Source organism: Epinephelus moara, chromosome 23 (assembly GCF_006386435.1).
Source record: "Epinephelus moara isolate mb chromosome 23, YSFRI_EMoa_1.0, whole genome shotgun sequence".
Lineage (NCBI taxonomy): Eukaryota > Metazoa > Chordata > Actinopteri > Perciformes > Serranidae > Epinephelus > Epinephelus moara.
Window position 1 is genome coordinate 24,898,228 of NC_065528.1, and position 26,232 is coordinate 24,924,459.

At 42.4% G+C, this 26,232-nt stretch overlaps 1 protein-coding gene across 5 annotated transcripts in view; it reads right to left on the reverse strand.

Annotated features, from left to right (window-relative positions):
* Nucleotides 1-5,670: 5,670 nt before the first annotated feature.
* Nucleotides 5,671-26,232, reverse strand: part of magi2a (membrane associated guanylate kinase, WW and PDZ domain containing 2a) — a 385,047-nt gene continuing 364,485 nt past the window's right edge. For 4 of the 5 annotated variants that reach the window (XM_050036738.1, XM_050036737.1, XM_050036735.1 and 1 more), the window contains 2 exons: nucleotides 20,301-20,439; nucleotides 5,671-11,423 (listed from right to left, as the gene is read on the reverse strand). In XM_050036738.1, coding sequence (XP_049892695.1) covers nucleotides 10,729-11,423; nucleotides 20,301-20,439 — 834 coding nt within the window. In that variant the 3' untranslated portion in view covers nucleotides 5,671-10,728. Of the gene's footprint in view, nucleotides 11,424-19,894; nucleotides 20,031-20,300; nucleotides 20,440-26,232 lie in introns of those variants that run through there. The other variant, XM_050036739.1, reaches the window with a different exon arrangement.

Below are 26,232 nucleotides of genomic sequence, written 5' to 3' on the forward strand. Positions count from 1 at the left end.
CATTAGGGCAGCGCTCGGTGCTGTCAGACGCAACTGAGATCCAGGGATGTGAGCCATTTGTGTGGCTTAGACGAACAGTTACAACTCAAAAAACTGCTGTACATGGATGGATTACTGAACGGGCCTACCGGGCACAGGCCCAGGGGCCCAAAGTGTCAGTGCCCCTCTGGCCTACACCTGCAAACTGGCACTTAGACAAACACATACTGACCAGGAAGAGACACAAAACTATCACAAGGAGACAAAATGACCACAAAGAAAGACACAAAGTTACCTCAATTAGACACAAAATGACCTCAAAAAAACAACCACAAGGACGCACATACAGTGGAACACAAAACAACCAAAAAAAAGGACACAAAATTACTTAAAACTGACACAAAACAACAGCAAGGAGACACACAACAACCATAACATGAATACAAAGCGACACAAAACCACCGGTAAAGACATAAAAGTACCTCAAAAAGACACAAAATGCCTAAAAAAGACAAAAAAAATTTCCTCAAAGATACATAAAATAACCTCAAAGAGACACAACATGATTGACACAGAAAATGGCCTCAGAACGACAAAAGATTGCCTCAAATTAACACACAACAACCACAAGGAGACATGAAATTGCCCCAAAGTGACCACGAATTTCCATGAAGAGACATAAAATCAGAGAGACACGAAATTAGCCCAAAGAGGCACATTTCATCAAATAGACACAAAATAACTTCAGAGGCACAACATTGTCTCAAAGAGACAGAAAATGACCTCAAAGGTGCACAAAATGACCTCAGAGAGACAAAAAAGCTTTAATTTGACACAAAACAACCACAAGGAGACACTAAAGGGACACAAAACAACCAGAAGACACAAAATTACCTCTAAGAGAGACAAACTTACCCCAAAAAGACACAAAACTGACCCAAAGAGACACAAAACCACCTCAAAGAGACACAAAATAGCTTCAAAGAGGCACAACATTGTCTCAAAGAGACAGATAAGTATTCCAAAGAGACACAAAATGGTCTAAACTGCTCTTCTTTGACAGAAAACAACCACAGGGAGACACTGAATGGATATAAAGGGACACAAAACTACCAGAAAAAATGTTTCCAAGAGAGAAAATTACCTTCAACAGAGACAAATATACCTCAAAAAGATGCAAATTGGCCTCAAAGAGACATGGAATTGCCCCAGAGTGACACAAAATAACCTTAATGAGACACAAAATGGCCTCAGAGAGACAAAAAACTGCCTTCCTTTGACAGAAAACAACCACAATGAGACACTGGAAACCGAGTAAATACAAAATTGCCTCTAAGGGACAAAATTATCTTATTGAGCAACAAAATTATCTCAAAGAGACACAAAAATGGCCTATAAGACACATGGAATTACCTCAAAGATGCAAAAAATTACACAAAAAACTGCCTTAATCTGACACAAAACAACCACAAGGAGACACTAAATTGCCTTTGATAGACAAAATTACCTCAAGAAAAATTCGCAATGGTCTAAGAGAGACATAAAATGACCTTAGAGACACCAAATTTTCTCAGAGACACCACATAACTTCAAAGAGGCACAACATTGTCTCAAGGAGACAGAACATTACCTCAAAGATGCAGAAAATGACATCAGAGAGACAAAAACTGCCTTAATTTGACACAAAACAACCAGACAAGACAATTACTTCAAAGAGGTACACAACAACAAGAGACACAAAATGGCCAGACAAGACACAAAAAGACACAAAGAGACATAGAACCACAAAAAGATGCATAAAGACTTCAAAGAGACGCAAAACCATCACAGAGTCATTGTCTCTTGCTTATACATAGGAGAGGCTGTGGGACCTGTTCCATATCTGAGCCCAGGGGCCCACTGTCTAATAATCCATCCCTACATAAAGCTGCTGTGTAACACCCTGCTCATCATCTGACTGCATGTGCGTCTGAAGATTTCAGCACAACAATGTATAAAATATGAGTTATTTCCTCTGAGTGCCGTGTGATAAACACGTCTGAAGTCCTTGGTCTCTTCAGAGAGAGCAGAGCAGTCTGTTAAGGCCTGTACTGAGCTTGTCTGTCTCCCGGTGGAGACATGAGTACAGCTCCGGATTGATTCGCCCCTGTGGAGAACACGCGCAGCAGCCAGCAGCTTCCAGCTGGCAGCAGGCAGCCCCGACCAGCGCTGCCTCTGCAGGAGAGCTGGTTCTCCTGCTCCTGCAGTGCTTCATCTCTCACCCCGCGCTCCTCCTGGGTCTGTTTGATGCACACACCTCTGTATATTTACAGCATGTACCTCGTAATGCTTTGATACGATAAAAACACCGTTTGTCAGTTTGTTTAAAAGAAGACATGAAATCAGGTTAGGTGTGAGGCTTACTAAAATGTAACATCCAACCCTAAATTAATCACCATGCTGCTTACAAGCTGTGTTTCATGCGTTTTTCATGCGTATTGCAACAGGATGTACGTGTGAAACCACAGTATCAACCGGAGGAAGTGAACACACTGGTGTTATGAATTTCCCAAAGCTGCTGAAGAGGCTGAAGATCATGAAAGAGTCGACCACAGACACATGAGCAGAAATGTTTAACTCAAACAGTCATTATTTAAAGTGTGCTTGATGTAATGTTTATGAAATCATGACATCACACTGGATGATAAAATCCCTATAACATTCTGTAAGAGGAAATGTCTGACTAATAACTTTATGTAAGTTCAACAATTATGAAACCAAGCTGCATAAAACTCCTGGCCTACACTGACCTCTAGTGTCCATATGGAGAATGTGCACGCATGGTGTAGAACCACTGGATCCTCTACTCACCCTGCACACAGCTGACAGGAAACATCAGTTATAATATTCTGTACATGTAAAGCCAACGTCTCCCCGAGCTAATCACATTATCAGGGCCATTTTTTTGTTGTTGTTGTAAATACTTGCTGTATTGTACCTGGTTTATCATACGCCCCCATGTGGTCAAATACTGACACTACTACAGTACAAACATTTAAAGAGAGAAGCTCAAAAGGAGTTTCATTCACCACGAACACAAAAGCACAGACCCACACTGGTAACACTTTAACCTCCTGCCCCTTGAGCATTTATAAGCAGCATATAAACAATAATAAATGGTTTATTACACACTATAATGTAGCTGTAAACTGATAAAAGGAACGTATTTATTCACAAAACTATATGTTTAATGACACATGTAAAATATCTAATCTGGGGTAGGAAGTTTTATTTGGCTTCACTGGGCAAAAATCCCACCATAAACTTTGAGCATATTTTAATTCAAGTGGATTAAAAGAAAACTGTTTTCAAGCCTTAGATAATCTAGCTCATGACAGGAGACTCTGGCCAATCACAGGTAATTTCAAAGAGAAGGCATTTCTATTGACTGTTCTGCAGATGCATGTGTGTCTCTTCAGTGAAAGTCTGATTCAATGGCGGAGAATCCCGCAGAGAAAGTTGCGATTCAAGACTGTCTACATTGCAAAGCAACGCATAAGAGAAAGATGGACTTATCATAAAGAGCGTCTGACAATAACTCTAGTAAAAGGTGTCAACATTAGCAAAGTGTTTCAGAGATGTAGAGGAAATGTTGCTAATAGTTTAGCCTTCTGCTAACATTAGTCACCTTGTGTCCTACGCCTCACTCCCCCACCACTACACACCACCACTCCTGGAGCAGAGTGGGCAGCAGCTCCTAAGACGGACCCCAAATCAGCAGCTGCAGTAATTTGGAATAAGTTGATGCAAACTTCAGCACCGGGAGAAGGAGCTACCCTGACTCCTTGCTGGATCAGCTGACTGTTTGGACCCAGCACTGCTGTTATTTCACTAGGGCGCTGGGGGTTTTCAATTTTCACTGGCTGAATTCGAGCAGCTACAGCCGTTGACCGAAGGTCCATGTCCAGAGCTGCTGCCTGCTCTCCTCGGGGTTAAGCAGTTCACAGTGGCGGGAAGCAAGGAGAAGAGAAGGTAGTGTTGCTAACGTTAGCCAGAGCCTCAAATCACACTCAGTCCTACACCTCATTCCACACCGCTACACACCACTGTGCCTGGAGGAGAGTGGGCAGCAGCTCTAGAGACAGACCCCAACTCTGCAGCTGCAGCAACCCAAATCCAGCAAACCTTCTGTTGCTGCTCTTACACAGGTTAGACCCAGCATTGCTGCTGGATACCAGCCCACTGTGACACCTGGCGCAGTGGGGTTTGCACTAGCCTCATTGGAGACACTACAGCCATCGACTGAAGCTGCTGCCCACTCTCCTCCTCGTGAAGCAGTTCACAGTGGTGGGGAGCGAGACTGAGGTTACCTAGCCAATTCCTGACACCTTGGCGAGTGTGGGGGAGAATGTGGAGGAGAATGGGCAGCAGCTCCTGAGACAGACCGCCAGTCAGCAGCCACAGCAACACAGAAATCAGCCAACGCAAACCCCAACTGTGGGGAACTGGACAGCTGTGACTCCCCCCTGGATCAGCTAAAAGGTTAGACTCGGCACTGCTGCTATGACACCAGGAAACTATGGGGTTTGCGCTGACCAAATTTGAGCCAGTACAGCTGCTGACTGAAGGTTTGTCTCCTGAGCTACTGCCTGCTCTCCTCGCAGTAAAGCATTCCACAGCGGTAAGAAGCAAGGGTAACATTAGCTAGAGCCTCAAATCACAGTCCCCCAATCCCAAATGGATCCCTTACTCATTGACTCAAACCCTAAGCCCTTACAGACCTAGGACCAACTCCATTTCTTCCCCTTAGCCCTTGTCTTGGCCCTTCCCATTGGTTTTGCGCATTCACGTGTGGGTAAGTGGTGTCCCAATTCTGTGTGTGCTAGAAAAAGAGAGGAGGGAGGTCACAGGAGGAAGACAGATGTGAAGTCATTGGTTGGCTAAAAGTGAGCTAGCAAGCGAGCGAGCGAGCGAGTGAGTGAGTGAGTCAGTGAGTGAGTAAATGACCTGGCCAAGACAAGGGTTAAGGGGAAGAAATGGAATTGGACCTTCGTCTGTAAGGGCTTACGGCTTGAGTCAACGAGTCTGTAAGGGATCCATTTGGGATTGGGAGATTGTGTCCCATCTTCCCATTGTCTCTACAAACCACTTCAAAAGGACAAAAGCAGGCAGCAGCTTGTGAGGCAGACCTTCGGTCAGCAAACTTTCAGTTGCTGCCCTTACAGAGGACAGACAAAGCACTGCTGCTGGCCATCAGCCTGTTGTGACACTCGGCACTAGGGGGTTTCACTGGCTGAATGGAGCCGCTACAGCCACCAACTAAAGCTGCTGCCCACTCCCATCCTCCCGAAGCAGTTCACAGTGGAGTGGAGCGGGGCTAAGGGACCATGTAGTGGTTGGCTAGCCAATTCCTGACACCTTGGTGAGACCTCTGTTAAAAAACAAAAGTGGGAAATTTAAAACAAAAGTTTGGGACATTTCCAGCCATATTTGTAGTGACCAAACCAGGTATTCTAAGCAAAAAGATGTTTTCCTAACCCATACCAGGTGTTGTCACATTAAATTGAGTTTCAACATATCCCAAAATGGCTTAAAGTCAAATGTTACCTGTACATTTCTTCTACATGAACTGTTTAATAAAAACAGACACCCATAATAAATCACACAGCAGCAGGTCCTGAATAAATCTTTGATGTCGTGTCAAGATTTTCTTTTATTTTGACAGCGTTTCAGAATATCATACAGGTAAACAAGATTTTTGCAAAAGTTAATATATCCATAGTGTTGCATTTCATAAAAATAGTTGCTCCACTTACAGTCTTTGTGACCATCAATAGTACACGGAGTCATATTTATAGAGATATTTGTTCAGGGTCTATACACTGCTATAACACTACACAGTGATACTGAGCCGCTTGGGTGGAGCGTGTGCTGTCATGTCAACACGCATATATATTTTTTTACACCATTAGATGTCTTTTTTTTTTGTTCTTTTTGCTTTCCGTAGCAAAGTACTTACAATTTTGCTCGATGGAGAGAGCTCAGATGTGGAAAGCAGTGAGTTGTGCAAACGTTGAGCAAAAATATGCACATTTTCTTTTGTCTCTGCTTCGAACATAAGATAAAGAAGCAGTGCGGTCAGATGATGCACAATGAGACAGTATGTAAGTTTGCAACCTTTCGTCTGACAGATGTAAAATTTAGTTTCGGCCCCCCTGCACACCGTCTACAAGTGCCTGAAGGTCTGAGCCGTTTGTGCATGGCTGATGATTTCCTCCGACGTGATAATTCCCAAACCCTCTGTGAGAGATTGTGCTTTAAAGTCAGTCCGCTTATGCCTGGTGTAATTACGGATCACAATGGCAAACATAATGACTTGTCTCCCTTTGCTCTTTTATTCTTTAAACACTGTTTGCACTTCCCTCAGCAGAGGAAGCAGAGGAAACTTTTGTTCTGGTATTATGACTCCTTTTTTTCCGCCCTTAATGTCGGCTCATTCAGAGGAAAAAAAAACATTGCCACTCAGAGTTTTGACATCTGCAGGGAAGGTACGGACGCTGTGAAAAGATTTGTTGATCTCAAAATTGACAGTTTGCGTAAAACCCTGCCCCGAACATCAAGTGCTCAATCACAGCTTAGCAACTGTAACTAGGCACTGCACAACCTGTCAAGCTTTGGACACGGTGTGCACGAGGCTGCAGTCTGAGCAATACTCACCATTCAGAGAGTTTGAATCGGAGGTGTTTCTTTTTAGCCTTTAAAAAAAAAACAAAATCAGAAGGAGCTAATGTGGAATAAATGGATGAATCTAGTGGTTCCCAACCTTTTTCCTTATGAGACCCCATGTCTGAGTAAACTGACGACCCCTGACTACTTGTTACCTGGAGAGGTTGGAAAAAGATATACGTTTCTTCCCTGTTCCAAAACCAAAATCAAACCCTGAAAAGTGTAGGGTTAGCTAGCTAGCTACTGAAGATATAGCCTACTGAATGTATACACATGCTGCTTTTGCTTTTTGATGATTATAACAGTGAAACAAAGACCGACCCTGCTGTACAGGAACTAGTGAAGGGAAGCAGGGAAACTTTGCTGATATTCAACCAGCTCTGTGTCATCACATTGTGTGCAGATGAATGTTGGTTTTGTTTATTTTAATAATCATACATACTTCATAGGCCTCTTTTTGACAAATTCAGTGTTTTGCTAATGCAGGACGAGGCTGTTTAGCAGAGTAAAGGGGAGGTTGATGTTTCACATGCAGCTCAAATGGTAAGAATCCATTCGGCCACTGTGGAGATATCAATGTCTGAGGTCAAGAAAACTGTCTCACCCACAAATTCAAGGACATGTGTTTCAAAGAATATTTACCATCAGCTGGATATAAGCTGTAGGTGGGTGATTTCAACAAACTGACCCAGAGAAACACACCGAATATTTGACCATGGGCAAAAACATTGCAGAGACATAAAACCCTTTGAAACGTCTCCTTGAAGGGTAACTTCCGTATTTTCAGTCTGGACCTTATTTTCCCATGTTTTTGTGTCTACGTGGCTAATGAAAACAACAATATTGGAAAGTGGTAGTTTTGTTGAAAAGACTGCCGCAGCTGGCCACAGGAAACAGGCTGCATGTAACCACTCACATCTTCAATTTAGGTTTGTGCCGTCAATTTATGTCCACTAGAAGTGTTTGTTTTTGCCACTGACAGGCTCAGATTAGGAGAGGATCCTTGTTGTTTGACCAGAAAGAGCCCCAAAATCACCATCTCCAAACCCACCAGACTCCATTTAAATAAAGAGTAATTTTAGCATATATAGATCCAGCATATTTTCACATTCAACTGAGTGAATTAAGAGTTAATTTAAACCCAATCAGTGTTGGTGATTGTTGGAACAGTGGAAAGACAAACCAAGATGACTTTTGTGAGCTGTATTTTTTTTCTTTTGACTTTGAATGAAGTGTGTTTTCCGATGATAAAATTGGAAAAATAAAATTACTGTTTTTTTAAATGGAGTCTGGTGGCTTTTGGGTTGGCAATTTTTTCCTTTAACAAAATGACCTATCTCTGTAGGGATCCTTTCCATAATGTTGTCAGACACTTATAATCACAATCTGAGCCTGTCAGTGGCAAAACAAACACTTCTAGTGGACATAAACTGATGGTGCACAAATGCCCCACATGGTTACATTGCAGTCTGTTTCGCTGCTGCTGGCTGCAGCCCTCTTGCTCAATACTGGACCAATTTATAAATACTGTTGTTCATATTAGTCACTTTTAGACACATTATAATCAAAAAATAGGAAAATAGGATCCAGGTTGAAAAATACCTAAGTTACCCTTTAATGTGTCACATTAACCCTTTGAAACCTGGAGTGACATCACTTTTCCTGTGCTGCTTTCAGACACCTTTCACAAGTATTTAAACCTTTGAACCCTAAGAAAATTGGTGTGATTTCTTTCCGAAACATGGGAAAAATTTAATGTCCGACAAATTGCAAAAAAATTAAATAAACAAATAAAAATTTAGAAAAAGCTAGGGAAAAACAATATTTATAATATCAATTATTATCATACATTTTTACATTTTATTATTTTATTATTATTATACATTACATTTCAAAGTTATGTTACAGAGTTATTATAATTTTAAAGCACTTTTCCGGGTCAGTTCTTTGTTTGTTTGTTTTTAACTTTTATTTCTGTCTTTTTTGTTTCCTAATTTTCTCATCTCTATTTTTTTTTCCTCATTTCTTCTTCCGTATGCTCATTGCCTTCTTCCCATGTTTTTAAAAGAAATCAAGCCAAGTTTCAAAGGGTTAAGAGGATATTAATCTGGGGGAACACAGAACCCTGGGAACATAAATACGCTCCCCATTAAAAAGTCAGCCACAGACACAGTTTTCAGTCGAGTCATGGAGCTAGATATTGGCTTTGTTAGCTGGTTAGCAACAGCTGATACACTGCTAGTGACAGCACTGAGAAGAAATGAGAGGCTGCTTGTGTTTCCTTCTGGCGCAAACAAAGGACCCACTGTTTCAAGCTGTAAAATAAATCTGCCGTGTTATCATTGTAAATTGAAAGCATGACAAGCATAGCAACAGTAACTAAGGAGGGCAGGGCTTAGCAAACTGTCAGGTTGTAAAACGCACACCTGTACATTTATGCTGCAGCACATAGCTTCCAAATAGAGTCCGACTCTGGGGCAGGTGAGTGTACGCTGGAACTGCATCTTCCCTACAGGGAGCTTTGGCATGGACACATACTTGTTAATATTACACAGTGTCGACAGAATCACCTAAAACAAATCAAAGTCAGCCGCTGACAGTAGCTGTGACAGGTGCAACCTCTTCTCAGCCCGTCTAGAAATGACAGAAACCTTTCATTTTCAAACAGAGGGCGTTCGTTCATTCAGGTCACAGATTGTTAGGCGAGCGAGCTTTTGACAGGCGAGATTGATTCTTTGACAACTCAATATCAGATCTTAGTAGTTTGGTTTGCAAAGCTCTGCTCAGTGCTGACATTTAAAAAAAACACCATCTCAGAGGATAAATTCTTCATGGAGATTACCGGTGTCAGACCTCATTACGAAATTAAAACTATCATGACCCAAAATGAACCACTTGCACAAACAAAGATCGTAGACCTCTGGTTATTTTCATACATAAGCCTGTGAAATAAATTATATATTTCACCGTATCACACTCGTATCTGAAAAAATACAGTTTATTATTTATATCTGTAAAGTTGATGTTGTATAGCAGCCTGTTTTGAACCCTCTCAAGTGGTTTGGAGTTGAACCTTTGACTTAAAAGCCAACCTCTCTGTCAGTCTAAGGCACTCTGCCCCTCGGTTGGTATCACATGAGCTCCTTCTCTCAGCGTCCGGCTGGACACCGCCGTCGCAGATTGCTTTGTTCGTTTAGCACAAGAAATGAGAAAAATGGATTGACACGACACCCCCGCAAGCGCAAACAGATCGTGAAGTCAAGCGCAGCGGGTCTGCCGAGACCCCCAAGCTGCGGTCACAGGGCTGAACGGGAGTGTAGAGGAGGGAGAAGTCGTCACGGTGAAAGCTCTGGTCCATGTCGCGCCGTTTAGGACTTCCAACCAGCTCAGCGAAGGTTCTGTCCACTTAAAGATGATCTTATTTACAAAATGATCCCACATATTCATATTCATTATAATATATCTATGTCTATAATCATCTGATAGATTATTCAAGATAGATTCAGGCCCACTCAGTCTCCGTTAAGGCAAAGTTCTGTCGATGAGTAGATTTCATCTCCGCTGTCGCTCTTTTGTTCCATTCGCTCTCGTCAAAAACAGGCAAACTTTCTTCTGAACATTCCGTTTCATAAAACAGACTCCACTGTGAAGGTAAAAAAAAGAAATCCACCGACAGCTGCTTCCTGTCAGTTGTTTATATTTGCATGTTTGTCCCCCAGTTCTGCTCGGGGAGAATAAAGTTTGCACCCCCCGTTTGATTCCCCGCCACGCTACACACACATTCTACTTCCATTATTTATTTTTTTAAAGTGGATGATTTTCCAGTTCTTAAGGTGGTGGGTGTAAAATATTTCTCAAAATAATTTAGAGTACAGTATCATAAATAAAACTCTAAAAACACGTGGTCCAGATCACCCTGCCCCCCCGTGGTTTCGTCTGCAGGAGAACGGGATGGAGGGGGGATAAAGGAGCACAGGAAGGCGTGAGGATGGCGGGTTTGTTTTCAGATGAGTGTGGCCACTGTGTTCGGCTGGCGCCGCGGTGTTATCTGCTCAGCGTGGACGTGCCTGTGCGCAGTGTGCTGGGCAGCTTGTCCGATCCGGGGATCTTCCAAGGCCCGGGAGAGACCGTGGCCTTCCTCCCTGCTGCGCTGCTGGTGCTCTTGTTGGGCAGGCTGGGCCGGCTCTCTCCCAGGCCCCTGTCCAGTTCCCTGGGCCTGGGCTCTGACTCCACCTGCTGCCCGCCACCATAACGTTCCACATCGTCCCTGCTGTTCCCGTTGGTGTGCGGGAGCTTGGAGCCGCTGGGAGACTCGGTGGATTCTCTGTTCTCCCCTGCATTCCTCTCCTTGGACCTCCCTCTGGTGCTCCTGGAAGGTTTGGGCTCCCCCTCCTTGCCCACTTCCCCCTCAGAAGTGGGCTGAACCCTGTGCCCCTTGTGGGTGGACCTGCCACCCTCCTTCTTGGCTCTGCCGCTCCCACCGGTTGTAGCCGCTCTCCTCCCCTGGCTGATCGGATCTGGGTTTAGCAGCTCGGCCTTCTGGGGGCTTTTCGAACGCTCCGTCCTGCTGTCTCGCGCCGCCAGGTCTCGGGGGACATCCAGAGGCGGCAGGTGAGGTGGGTCGGGGGCCGGGGCCAGATGAGATGAAGGCGATGACATGGAAAGGCTGTCGATGGGAGGGGCTACTTCCGACAGGCTTGGGGAGGCTGAAGGGCGAGCATCCCATGGGGCGGCATTATCTGGAACATGCACAGTCAATAATGTGAAAATCATGCACACACACACACACACACACGCACTCTGCTTAAAAGCTTGCACGCATGCCACTGCACAGCCACATCAAAACAAAAAATAATCAACACAGCAATCATTCCTACTCTACAAGCTAAAAGCATTAAAGTAAACATCAGAGCGGCACTACAGCCTACTTCCGAATGTGTCACAGGGCAACACTACTTTTAGACAACATCAATCTGCCTCCCATAGCTCTCTTTAAAGCCCCGGCCAATCTAAAACCTTGGCGGAAAATCGAAAACAGGTTTAATGAAATGGATGATGTGCCCAATAGGGTGGTGCTTTAGCGAGAATGAAAACCTCGAGGGCAGAGTGTCTGTCTCTCCTTCTCTCTCTCTCTTAAGCCCAAAGAAGTCTGTATCCAGTGTAGCAGCTGCAGTGAATCTACAGCGCGTTCCTCCGAAACTCTCCACTCTCACGGACTGTTAGCTTCTGTTTCTGCACCGATGAGTCTCGGTCCCTCGGCCATCAGTCATTTTCAGCGGGCTAGGCAGGGGGCAGGGGCTAGGCTAGGTACACCGGCACCATGAGACCTAATTATAAGCAGACTCCCGCGCAGCGCTGGAGCATATTAGATCCAGGACTAAGAGGGAGAGAAAAGAGTACCTGGTCATTTCTAAGTACACTGGGTTTTCACAGTCTTTTACCTACAGTGTGCCCAGTACGATGACTTTCTGAAAGAGAACTATGTGTGTGTGAGTGTGAGTGTGTGTTGGATTTAAGAAACCTGTGATTATCCCATGCTGTGTTAATGCCTGTTGTCAGCTCTGTTGAAGCGCTGGTCGGCTAACGTTTCTGCTGAGTCGCCATAAAACAAACTACAATATGTAAATTTATGCTATATGAGAGAAGCATAACAGTAATCATCGAATTTGAGAATTCCACGCCTTAAAAGAAAACTTCAGCCCGGGGCGTCGGTGGCTTAGTGGTAGAGCAGGCACCCCATGTACAAGGCTGTTGCCGCAGTGGCCCGGGTTCGACTCCAGCCTGTGGCCCTTTGCTGCATGTCACTCCCTCTCTCCCCCCTTCACACTTGTCTGTTCTGTCAAATAAAGGATAAAAATGCCCCAAAATATCTTAATTTTTTTTNAAAAAAAAAAAAAAAAAACTTCACCCCCCCCTAAATAACCACTTGTATATCAATTACTCACCTCCTGGTAACTTTGTTTTTCTCGCATGCCTCCACGGTGAATGAAGAATCCAAAAAGTTTTATTAATCCAGTCATATGCTCAGTACTGACAGCTTTTCCTGACAGGGAACTGAACAAAGAGTGAAACTCATCAATTCTCTCTTTAAAGCCAGACTCCACTGAAAAAAACAACAATTTTATGTTGCTGAACAAAGGAGCTGCTGATCCGCTGCTGCCTTGAACAGTTGGTTGGTTTGTGTTATTGTGTGACTTTGGTGTTTTCAAGGCTAAGTTTGGATTCACCAAAGTCACACAATAACACAAACAAGCAACCTGTCTGAGGGAGCAATAGACCAGCCGCTTGCTTCTTTTGCAAGGTAAAATTACTGTTTTTGTCAATGGAGTCTGGCTATAAAGAGAAAATAGATCAGTTCAGTTCCCTGTCAGAAAAAGCTGTCTGTTTGGGACGTACTGAGCATATGATTACTGCACAAGCTGTGTGAGAGTTTGTAAATGCTGTTGTTAAATGCAGCCCCCATCACTTAAAGTCATCACGAATGTTCCCCATTTTTGGATTCTTCGTTCACCGTAGAGGCATGCCAGAAAATAAAAGTTTTCTTCACAAATTCAGACTAACATGGAATGACTAATTAATATACAAATGGTCATTTGGGAAGGTGGAGTATTTCTTCAAAGGAAGGTAAATATTGGATTTACATTTAACAGGTGGACAGAATCATGACTCCTTCATGTCTGCTGAATGTGTAAATAGGAAACAGTCTGCTAGCATGGTGGTTCCCAACTGGTGGGTCGCAGGTCAAGTGAATGTGTCAAGTATATAAAAAACACACTTTATTTTGAAGTACAGTGAATTTCCGCCAAATAGCTTTTATTTTGAAGTGCTGTTTCCTGCTGTAGAGTGAGTGAATAACAGACAACTACGTGACAGAGACAGCAAACTAGCTCAACGACATGGCCAAACACAAGTATGACGCTAAGTGTATTAACCTGTGTGGACCTTGAACTAATGACTAAGGAGAAATCTGGATCCCGTGGCTGGACCAGTTGGGAACCACTACGCTAACATGTTTACCATATCAACTTAATGAGGTGATTATATGTCAGTGTTGTGTTGACAGGTTGCTGGCTGCCCCCAAGTGGCCAGAAAAATTAATTCACACACGTTGAAGCATCAAAAAGGACTTTAACTTCTTAAATAAAGTGTAGAAGTACATGTTGAGAACAGTTTGTTCCATGTTCTGTCCTTCTTTTTGAATCCATCAGCTCCCAGGCCCCATGGCCCAGCAGCATCAGACTTCAACTCATCAAAAATTTTCTCTGTTTTTGGATTCTTCGTTCACTGTGGAGGCATGTGAGAAAAGCAAAGCATTCTTCACCATTCAAAGCAACACAGGGTGATACAAATGGTTATTTAAAGGGTGAAATGCTCCTCTAAACCTGCCACAAGTTATTGTTTTGTCCGCTTGGGTGCAGCGGCAACAAGCTGTGAACACAACACAGACATCGCCACCTTAGAAGTTAATATGTGAAACTTAAGTTAAACAGTTGTCTAATTACACATCCAGCAGACAGAGAGCAGCATTAGCATTCATTTGGAGTCATGTTTGTGTCCACCTGATGAATGTTAATCCAATATCCACTCTCCTTATTCACTCAATATCCAATATTCACTGACTCCTGAGGGATATATCTGTCTCTTTAGCTGCTAAATGATCCACCGTGTTCATCAGATAGTCACTAAATCTGTCCGCCTGCTGTTTGGTGCTGTGCAGGTAGAGTACAGTGGGTTTTTAGACTGTTTTAGCTGTAAACAGCTGCCTGCTGGTGCGGAGGCTACGCATTGACGGCAGAGAGAGTGAAGCTAAACACTACAGCTGCTGGCTGGGAAAACAAAACGATGAGCTGAAACAAGCCAGAGCTGACGGGAACTGTAGAGTTGGGTGATAATTCTCTGTGCGTTTTTTGACTTAACCTGGGAGGGAAGGTCTGAAATAAGATGGAAGTTGCTTTATATGAAGTGTACGATCCAGTGTTTTTGGTGATTGAGCCACATCGACTACAAGGGCTAAAAAAGTCAGGACAGGAGTGAAAACTTGGCCTCTGCAGCATCACTTTGGACCCATTTCTGCCTGCAACTGAAATTTTTAATTTCCTTTGGATGAAGTGTTCTTTGGGCTTGTCTAAGCAGAAATCTTAGGGTGCTTTCAGACCTAGAGTTGTCTTGCTTTGGTCCGAATCACGGGCTAATTTTGTTACAAAGTTGTATAACTGCCTAGAGTTGGCACGTCTGAGATGGGCAGCTTACCCACCACATGCTAATGAGTGCTCATCTCATTTCTGATCTAGGCGTTCAGGAGATTTTTACCAGGAGACAAATTGCCCACAGAGATCTATTTCACTTTAAAACAGTTGGAGGAGTGACTTAAGCCAGACATCACATGGGATAAAGCAGTCTCACATTACAAATCAGTGTTTCTTTGACGGTGTTCTGCACGTCCGAGACGGCCAGCTCGCACAGCACCTGCTAATGTGTGTTCTCCTTTTTTCTCTGATAACTTTAGATCCAGATGTTCAGGAGGTTTTTACGGTTAGCTGAATTATCCACAGAGGTCTCTTTCTCTCCAAAACACCCGGACTCAGTGATTTAAACCGGTAAAAACACTGAATAAGACAGTTTCTTATTATTATTATTATTGTCGACGGCTAATTCTAAGGTAACAAAAACACAATGATGACATTACCAGAAGATGTCTTTGTCATGACAACTTGACATTAACAAGAAATGCACCTCTTTTTGTGTTTATGACAGGATGACATAATGATTATTATTGTCCTGACAAAGACATCTTCTAGTAATGTCATCCTGGTTAATGTCAAGTTGTCATTATAAGGACATCCCAAACAAATTTAATGTCAACTTGTCATGACAAAGACATCTTCTGGTCATGTCACTTTGATTAATGTAAGTTGTCATAATCAAGACAACCCAAACAATGTCAACTTGTCATTACAAAAACTGAATGACACTTAATGACAGCAGTCATAAACGTTTATGACATGTACATAATGTTTATGACAAGTTCGTGACAATGTCATGTCATAGTTATGACAGTGTCATGTCACCCTTATGTAGATACCTTCAAGTAAAGTGTTACCTTCTTTTTTTTTAGATTGATTATAAAGTAAAGAAAACATACTTATTATATTCCATTTTTGCCAATATAACCCCCTAAATCCTGAACACTACACCTTAAATCTGTCTCTTACAACCCTCCCAGCTTTATGAATACAATACTACATTGACAAAGTGCGCTTTAATTTTCAGCTGCAGATATTCAAGATTTCTTGATTTAAATTAAAACCATAAAAATCAAACAGAGTTTTACAGAATACTATTACACAGAAAATGAAGAATGAAGAATGAGGCTTAATCCCAATGTGTGACTGGCTTCTCCTCTGAGCATACATCTAATTAATTATGGGATGACATCCTTTAGTTTGATGTAGCGTCACTTTAATATAAGGAGCAAAGCATTTCTGCTATTAAGATGTTTTCAGAGCATTCTTAATTTCCTAAGTTAATTCTCAGGCCTTTGATAAACATGTGCCCTGGAGGTGCAGATCTAACGTGAGACAGAAGCACAAAAACACACACAAACAGCCACACAATAATATTCATGCACATGCCCACGTCTTTATGCCAGCATCACACACACATAGTCTTAAATTTTTGTTCTTCGTTTTGCATTCAGCTGTTCCTAAAAAGCACACGAGGAACCTGAAACAAAAATAACTCCCTCCTTTGAACATTAGTATGCTAATGTTTTAAATAGCCAAATTAATCACCATAGATGATTTGCATAACCTTCCAGTATGCAAATAAAGTGCCTGTAAACTACGAGTGATGAAATGCTGAATCAAGCCCACACAGAACAGAACATGTGGGTTGAAAAGCTGCTTCTACTTTCAAGCAGCATGGCTACTCCGATAGAAGGGAGCACAACAGATCGCTAATGATGGAGGACTGTGTCTTCTGCCTGACCACAGCGAGACTCCCTGTGTGCATATTTCAAGGCTGGAGAAGCACCTCAAGGCAAGTGTAACAAAAGCTCTCCACACAAAGAGATTAAATCCCTGGCTGGAACAGAGGGCTGCCAGCAAAGGGCCAACACAGGGAAACCCTCTATTTCCTGTGTTTAAGGGCTGGAGGGTGACCCCTGAGGCCACGCGCTGATGAATGTGTATCACTGGGTGCTGCGGCGTTCCCTTAAAACGTCTTTCTCTCTAGTGGGAGGATGCTGAAAAGTGAGCACCGTGCCAGTGGTGCAGAGGCCGCAGGAGTGAGTGACGCATCTGAGTTTTATTACCCGATGTGTCAAAAAAATAAATTTCCCTTTCCAGGCTCAGTTCGAGCTGCGACAAGGTTCCACTGGGTAAATAATCTACCGAAATATTTCATGTTCATCTCCTCTGGCTGACTCAGGGTGAACGCTCCTATTGCTATATTTTTGGACCTGTGGTTAGCTGCTGATTTATCTGCTGGTCAGGAAGAGTTACGTTCTCTAATCTTACGACCTCCTGCAGCTTGAAGCCATATTTGTTGTTTATTCCTTAAAGGGACAGTCTGGATTTTTAGATCAGGTTATATGAGGTACCTATCCACTTTGAGTGTGCTACATACAGTAGATGGTGGCGCCCCCTGTTTGGAGAAGCAGACAGGAGTACTGACACAGAGGCTAAGCAGTGTACTGCCATGGATGGGGGCAGCAGCAAAATATATTTGAGCCAACTAAAGAAATCATTATCAGCTTAAGTGTGTAAAGCTATATTTACAGGGTTCCTACATCTTAAAGGAAGTTAGATTTAAGAGTTTTTAAGACTTTTTAAACGCCACTTGGAACGAAATTTAGGACCAATTTTATATGAGACAAGGGTGTTTCTCACTCAGCATGTGGGATTTTACTACCTCGATCTTCACTGTGAGTTTGACAAACTTTCTTCAAGCCTGCTACATGGTGCCAGGGACCGGGAAATGCACGCTGACTTGGGCCAGCATCTCATAGTTTCACCCAAGATAGCTGCAACCAGCTTATGATCAGACCTGGTCCTCTGGTTGAAGAAGTGATGTCAGCGTGCTTTCCACATAGAACTGTCCTTTGGGAGGATGCAATGGAGGAGGTGTTTGAACGCGAGCGATTGTGCTACATTGACCTCATAGCGTGACTAGAGGGTAGAAACCTGGGGTGCAACTGATCGAGTTGGGCTGCAGAGGCTTCGTCGCTAGATCCACCACTAGGCTCCTCAAGGAAACTGGGATTAATGGGCAAGCCCAGAGGAAAGTGGTCAAGGATCTGGCCAATACAACTGCAAGGTGAAGTCAAGAGAAAGGATCCCGTCTGGGCCCCTAGGTGACCATGGAGAAGCCAACCTTCTGACACACCCTAGTCTCGCCACCAGACAATCAGAGATCTCCGCCTTCTGATAGGCTGGGGACACTCCTTTCTAAAGTGTGTTTAACACACCGGAGAAAACGGCCGGCAACAAAGCAACGCCTCTTGCATTTTTGAAAAGGACACGCCTTCTCGGAAATGTGCGCTCCCCCTTTTCTCGTCCGCAAGGAAACAAACACACAGAGAGCTTGAAAATGGATGCCGAGAGATTTAACTCCGTTTTATCAAACGTGTGCTCATCCGTGAAGAAAATATTTTTTCCAGCGGATGTCTTAGTTACAACATGATTGAGCTAACTGGAGTAGTTTCATGTCGTATCCAACAACGAGAGGCTTTTAACAGATGACGTCCTGATGTTAGCTTTGCTGCTGCTGTTAGCTGTCCCTGTCAGCTGCAGCCACTGATGCTTTCTAGACATCGTGACTTCCCAAAACTGAATAAATACCACACATAGCAACACAAAACTGCTTTGCTAGCTCAATCATGTTGTAACTAAGATATCCGCTGGTAAAAATATTTTTTTCACGGACTGTTTAATGAGTTATTACCTATTACAGACACCGCTAACGGCTAAGAAATAGTAATGTTTGTTCAATCATTGTGTTCATAGACTTTACAAACATCGGATTAGTCTAAACGGTGATACAGAGTTGTCTTGCTGTGGTGATATATATATATATATATATATATAGCTAAAAGCTCTGCTGGTTTTCTACCCGGAAGTATTCGTAAACAACAAGGTGATTCCCTCTATAGTCCGGCCGGACGGATGAGTCATGGCCTTGTGAAAGATTATGTTTGTTTCTTTTAGTTGGCGAGAATGTGTCGCCGCAAACGCGACAAACATCCAGTAACTTTGACGGCGTTTTCTGCGAGCGCGGCTGAGCCATTTTGTACCGCTACACGTGTTTCTAGTGGGACTATGTTTACGAGCACAAGAGTTCAGCGAGCCACCGAAGGACCGCCCTGCAGATTTACTATTGGTTCTGCAACGTAGGGAGTTTTTTTAAACTCTGAAATTGTATCCACCCATCTAAACACAAAATCAGGGAGAAAGTCATCAGTCTTTAGTTAAGCAAAGCATCTAAAGATTAACTTGTGAGTCTAGACACACCCAGGCCTGATCAGCCTGTGGTGGGCCTGCCTCAACGGAGGGTGTCTTGTGATAAAGGCCGAAACACCCGTTGATGTTGAGGCGCACAACTGATGATGTGTTGGAGGGTGGCTCTGCTGGGTGGTCACGGCCGAAACGCCTATGCTATGGCATGAAGCGTGCTGAAACTCCAGGGATTGTAACACCAAGTCTTAACTGATGAATCTGCATAATGTTGCACTGAAGTTTTTGCACTTGTGTCAGATTTAGCTGTGTCTTGATTAACAGCCAAATTTGTTAATAAATAAGTCACAACCAATCAAAGCTTTGCACTTGTAAGTAGCATTTTAAATGTCTTAAATCTAACTTGCCCTAAGATGTAGAAACCCTGTAAATATAGCTCTATACACTTCAACCGATATTGTTTCAGGTGGCTAAAATATGCTGTGCTGTTGCCCCCGTCCACAGCAGTACATTGCTTAGCCCCCGTGTCAGTATTCCTGCCTGCTTCTCCAAACTGGGGGCAACTGCCATCCACTGTAGGTAATACACTGACGTTAGATAAGTACCTCACACAACCCCACTTCAGAAAGTCTTACCAATCCCTTTAAGGAAGAAGGTAAAATCCTGAGTAAGTGGTTACAGCAACACAACACACAAAACCACAGCACAGAAAGCCAGGGTTACATGAAGAGAAAAAACATTCGTATGGTCACAAACCGTGTCTTTAGAGTGGCCCATTAGGAAGAAATAGGGGGAGCCATGCTTGTCACTTTTCATGCACATGGAGAGACTGGAAGATACCATTCCTATAGAAGGGGAAGTAACAACCTAGACCAATCAATTAGTGATAGGTCACTGAAATGGACAGAAGATAAACTAATGTTAGTCAAGACAGAAGAGACAAATTATTAGTTTGTTTTTTAACATCAAAGTGAAATACAGAGAAGTACAGAGTATATAAAGACAGAAGATATAACATGAATATTGATACATGCTGGAATAATGTTACCACGAGTTAAAGTGATATTAAGACAGTGAAGAAAGTACAATTCATGAGTTAAAAGAGAGGTAAGATATGATTCTGAAGACATAGAAGCTGCTGTGGATGAAAGTTTGGATACTTACCGTACTCTGGGACCTGCCCCGTACCCCTCTTTAGAAGAAGACGAACGCGCCTGCCTCCAGACTTGATCAGCTCAATGGCCCTGGCATGCGTCATGTCCCGGGTACTTTCTCCATTGATCTCAATAATCTGGTCCCCAACCTGGATGACAGGAAGTGAGTGACACAGAATGAAAGAAGTTGTGAAATTGCGAGAATATTCCTAAATCAATGACCTATATGTGACAGGTGTGAACAGACCTGTCACAACCTTTCCGAGACTTCTGGCTGTAATATTATACCTTCTCCTACAATTGCTATTTTTGGTATTTTCTCAGTCCCAGATGACTCCAATCTCCCTGCTCACTTACAGAGGGTCATTACCTTTTCCTCTCTATTAGCTCGGCACTCAATTTGATTTAAATGTAAGGCTGTAACCCCTCCATCACACAGCTAATGGGTCAAAGATGTGATGCAGAACATTAAGCTGGAAAAACAGATGCACCTTCAACAAATCCATTTAGAGATTTTACAGAACCTGGGACCCATTAATAAACTGTATGAGTAGTCTACCTGGCCTGGAACTATGAGCTCATACCTCTACAGGGAGCCCGTCCGACATGTGCTTAAATAAACTAAGGGTGCCTTCAGACCTAGAGTTGTCTTGCTTTGGTCCATGCTCATGTTTAACCCAAACAATGTGTCATGTGACCGCAGTTGGTTCGGATCGAGGTTGGAACACGTTCTCACCACAAACGAACCGAACCAGAGTTCGTTTGTAACCGGACCGAGACCACCTCTTCAAGAAGGTCTCAGTTCGGTTGTTTTGGTGCGCACCCGAGTGTGATTGCTGTGTTCACACCTGCCCGAACGAACTGCACTTAGGGGGCAAATGAACTTGAGTTTGATTGAACCCATTCTCGGAACCCATCGGCTGTATTCGGCGTCTGACTTCCGGCAGACGGCGATACAGCCTCTGGGGGCAGACTCCTGATTTTTTGGCATTCCGGTTTGATTTGGGCGGAGAAGGTGAATTTCCGTTTCCGACTTCCGTTTATATATAAGTAAATATGCTGAACCATTGCGATGGATTCAGAGTTTGCAGTGACGCCAATTATGTTCCGCCTCGTTAGTTCACCGCACGGACCGTTTAACCTGGCAACAACTGCAGCCGGCTCAAACGTGATTGATCAATATCACGCGGACTACAAACAGCCTACAACCGGAAACCAGGGCTCTTCCGCTCTTCTTCCGGAAGCAAGATCTCCAGGGTTTGCCTACAGACTCTACATTCACTGAATGTAGTGTCTGTATATAGAGACTAGATTGAACCGAACCAAACAGGGCAGGTGTGAAAGCACCCTAAGATGTCTGTATATAGAGACTAGATTGAACCGAACCAAACAGGGCAGGTGTGAAAGCACCCTAAGATGCCTGTATTTTTGTTTGTTTTTTTGCTACACATGTCAAACTTTTTTCTTTTCAGTTTCTGATCAGTTTCTTTCTTTTCCCTCTAGTTTTCTTTACATTTTGGACATGTTTGTACCTTGAGATGTCTTATCTTATCTTATCTTATCTTATCTATGTGGATGTTTTCTATTCCTGGTCTGGGGTGGTTTTTCCATGAGCGTATAAAAAGAACTAAACACAGTTCTTCAAATTGAAAGTCTTGCACCACTTCACTTTTGGGACATAATTAAGATCAAATCTATTCTGTGCAATTACAATTTCTAGAATGAAGCTTGTTAAGAACCTTAAAATACTGACTGACAAAGCAATCCTGGGGTATGCAATACCTAAAATCTGCAAACTTATGTACCTTGGAAATACAATTGATTGTGTCATGGATTACGATACATATTTGGCGAAGATATTATCGATCACAAGCAAGACGATAATAACAAGGAATTGGTACAAGACTGAGTCGCCTACCATAGAACAATGATTGGAAATTATCAGAGAGATTTGTGCTATTTGTGCCGTTCAAAATAAATACAGTTGCTTGGGGGAGAAATGTGTTTGTTTTCACAGCACCATAAAAGAGATGTTAGAGAGGGAATTATGATACATTATAAAACCGTAAAAAGGCTTTTGAAGCAGGTTATGAAGGTTATAATAGAGGTTGTTTCATGAATGTGTGTGATTGAATTTGTGCTCATTCAAAGACGATGTAATGCAGGGCTGAATGACTTTAACACAGTTCAGGGATTTTTCATAACGAAGATTTCTTTGTTTCCCTGGCAGGAAAAGGGGGAATAAATAATGACAAAAACAAAATATACAACAACAGAAACCATCAGTATCGGCTTTTGGCAAAATTGTTATTTTATCGGTATCAGCCCACAATCTGTGCATGCATTAAAAATACATATTGTTTGATAAACCTAGCAACCACAAAGGTGAAAATAGGTGAACAGAATAATAAAGGTGTTGCATACATGCTGAGACTTGTCAGTTAAGTTGTGGCAGGTTCGCAAATGATCACACTAGATATACAGAAAAACTAATTATTAACCAGCTCATAAGGATCACTATGGATCTATAATTCACTGGCTTTCCTATGAGCCTCTGTGAGTGTTAATAAGCATCACCAGCCATGAACTGGTGTCACTTATAATTAATTTCAGCTGTAATTTCAACATGAAATTTTGATGGAATTATGGCGGACCCCATCTAATGGGGCTGCTGTTAGGAAACCATGATGAATACCAATTACCTGCCCATTTAAACCCCTGTAACCGCAGCAGCTCAGTTAACAGCCAATGTAAATATTAACTGGACCATCTCTCCTTCCTGTGACCACGTGGAGGGGTCAAATGTCAGTCCTCTCCCTCCTTCAAGACCCTCAGCCCGTCAAGAGACAGCTCCGAGGTTGACTAATGGGGAGGATTCACGGGGAACAGGGCAAATCACGACGGCCAATTACGCTAACAAATGGAGAAGTCCTCCAGTAATGGCCGGGGTAATTTGAAAGTCAGGAGCAGACTCAAGTCAAGAGAGGGGGAGTCATTAGGTGTCATTACAGTGGTCTGAAGAGAGGTGGAAGGCAAGACGGTTCGATCATTAATCCTCACCTCCTAACAGCAGGGAGAGTGATCTCCATTTTCATCTTTAATAAAGAGGGAGCTGAAGTTGAATGGGCGGCACGTGAACGCCGATCACAGGGAGTGTGAGGTGGAAATGAAGCAGGAGTTGCTTCTATCGCAGCCCAAGCCCATGTCTTTTATTGAAGCTCAGGGAGGTAATTAAATGTGCTAAATGATTATCCGTAATAACCAATCACTCTGTACAATTTTCTTAAAAGCCTCTGCACTGCCACTTGAAGCTGAGAAAGCTTGTTAGAATTTGTTAATGCCTCTTACTGATTAGTTTGTGACTAGCAGGGTCAACGTCGATACATTTTCCCCTCTTAAAGATGTGACAAAGTGCCTGTTGAGGAAAAATGACTTGGATTAAACTCAAAATGTCAGCGAGACGGCAGGGAGTCACAGTGCAAGTGAGCTTTTGGTTCCTGCACCTTAAAACGTGTCAGAGCACCACTCAAATCCAAAGTGACAGGCGTGTCAAACGCTTTTCAAGCAATTTCTCACATTTACTTAAGTTAAATGCAGATTGATTCCTCTCTGCATCCGGCAGTATTGATCAAGGATTGTTGGAAGATGGATCAAAGCGTTCTCTGCACCTTGTTCTCTAGAATCTATTCAACAGCACAGCGTTGAGTTGATTTCAGTATCCTACCAGCAGTGTTACTGTCTGGCCGCTCAGCCGCGACAAATCAGACTCAGTGGAGGAAGAATAACTTGTGTATTACTTTAGTATTTATACTGCTACATTTCAGAGGGAAATATTGTACTTTATACTTCACTGGGTTTATTTAGCAGCTGTAGTTAGCGGTTACTTTTCAGATTAAGATTTTATAAGAAACATAGGTATATACATAGGTGATCCTGGGAGCTGTGTTCTCAGGGCAAATAGCCCCTGGTAGGGTCTCCCAAGCCAAAGTGGTCCCAGGGGAGGGGCCAGACTAAGAGCGCTTCAAGAAGACCTTGATGAAACAGCTCATTCAGGAAGAAAGTACCTTTGGGGACATCGGTGCCCCCCTCTGGAGCCAGACCTGAGGAGGGGGAGCTTGCCAGCTCAGCCTGATTGAATGACATGGAGCTGCCACATTGGGGTGGGGTGCATTGTGTTCCAGGCTTATAACGCTGTATAATCTTAATTCTAAGCATCCATATGTTTTCATAATGCTTTATAACAATAATCATAACACATTATAAAGCATTTCATGACATAAAGGACAGGTATTATGATACTTTATACAAGAGTGCTGCAGGGATGATGTTTTTCTGTAGGTTGACATGGAAGTTAGTGTCGTCCTGGTTGCCTCTACAGTAAGTCCTTTAATGGGGAAAAAAACGACCTCTTAGCTGGTAAAGTATTATATCAGCCTGTACCTCAGGAATTTCATTACCTCACTTGAAGCACCCAGTGACCACTGAGAGTAACTGATAATCGCATTATAATGCATTATAACAGTGATTATAAAGTTTTACAACTAAAATTATAATATATTATGGTGATGACATAAAATATCAGTGAGTGACCGGCAATTATTAAAAATTATGATACTTGACCTTATAAGTCATTGTAAAATGTGTTAAAAAGTGTTTCGAGTTTTATTATGAAGGGTTATGAATAAGTTTAAGTGTTTAGAACTAGAATGATACAGTACTATAAACAGATTATCAGTATGTTTATAATGCCTTATAGACATGAGCATCATAGACTGTGTTAGCCCCATGTGGGTGTCGATTTAGGGTCCCTGAAGCCAGTTAGAAAATATATAAGAAGTCCTTTATTCCCTATGCCATACAGGCAATTAACACAGAATGACTGTATTAGGGAACACTGCTATTTTTATAAGATGTGCTCTCTTTTACTATGTACTTAATTTATTGGTCCTACCTGCCTATTTGCACGATTGTATCACATATATTGTTGTTTTAATGGTGTATTGTGTTATGTGTCTGCATGTACCATTGATTTTTTTTTTTTAGAGAAGCCAAAGACATATTTCCACTGAGGTGGACAATTAAGTTATCTATCTAAAACCGTCCTTCGTGAATCCAAACAGTTAAAGACCCAATGAGGTAAAATTAGCCAGTACTTATAAAAACAAAAAATAGAGAAAACACATTTGTGCATGAAACCTTTTTTTCTTCTTCTTTCCAACCCTCGTTCACATGCCCTCAAAGTTGCGTGACCCGACCCCTTGGCTCGGACAAACTGGACTAAAATACCTAAATGGACACTATAAAGCTGTTACGACTAGCTCCACCCTTGATCAGCTGCAACTGTAAAATACTACTGACACATAAATACATGATTATTAACAATCTACAGTAAGTCTAAAAAAAATAATAAAAAATAATAATAATAATAAATCAGTCACCGCAGCCATTTTTCTTTAATATAGGTCATTTTACTTCTAATAAGGGATGCACCATATTGGATTTTTTGCCGTAATCCGATACGCTGATATATAACAATTTATTTGACCGATAACTGATACTGATATCGGTATATCCAATTTTTCCCCCTATTATTAGTGATCATCAAGTCTCTTCTGTTGTGGAATTAACATCATGGTATATATGCATACTCTTCTTGTGATGGCCCACCAGCAGATGGAGACATGAAATACAATACTCTTCACTATATGTATGAATTAATTAATTGCGCAAGATAAGAAAAAACATGTTGGCCGATTCTGATAGTTCATTTTAAGGCTGATATTGGCTGATACTATAAGCACATTTGCTGATAATAATTTATAATAATTTGCACTTTCACTCATGTAAAATTCTGAATGCACGACTTTGTACAGGAAGATTTTTAGATCATTGTAACAGAACTTTTACTTAAAACTACAGTGGGTAATGTTTCTAAAAAACTG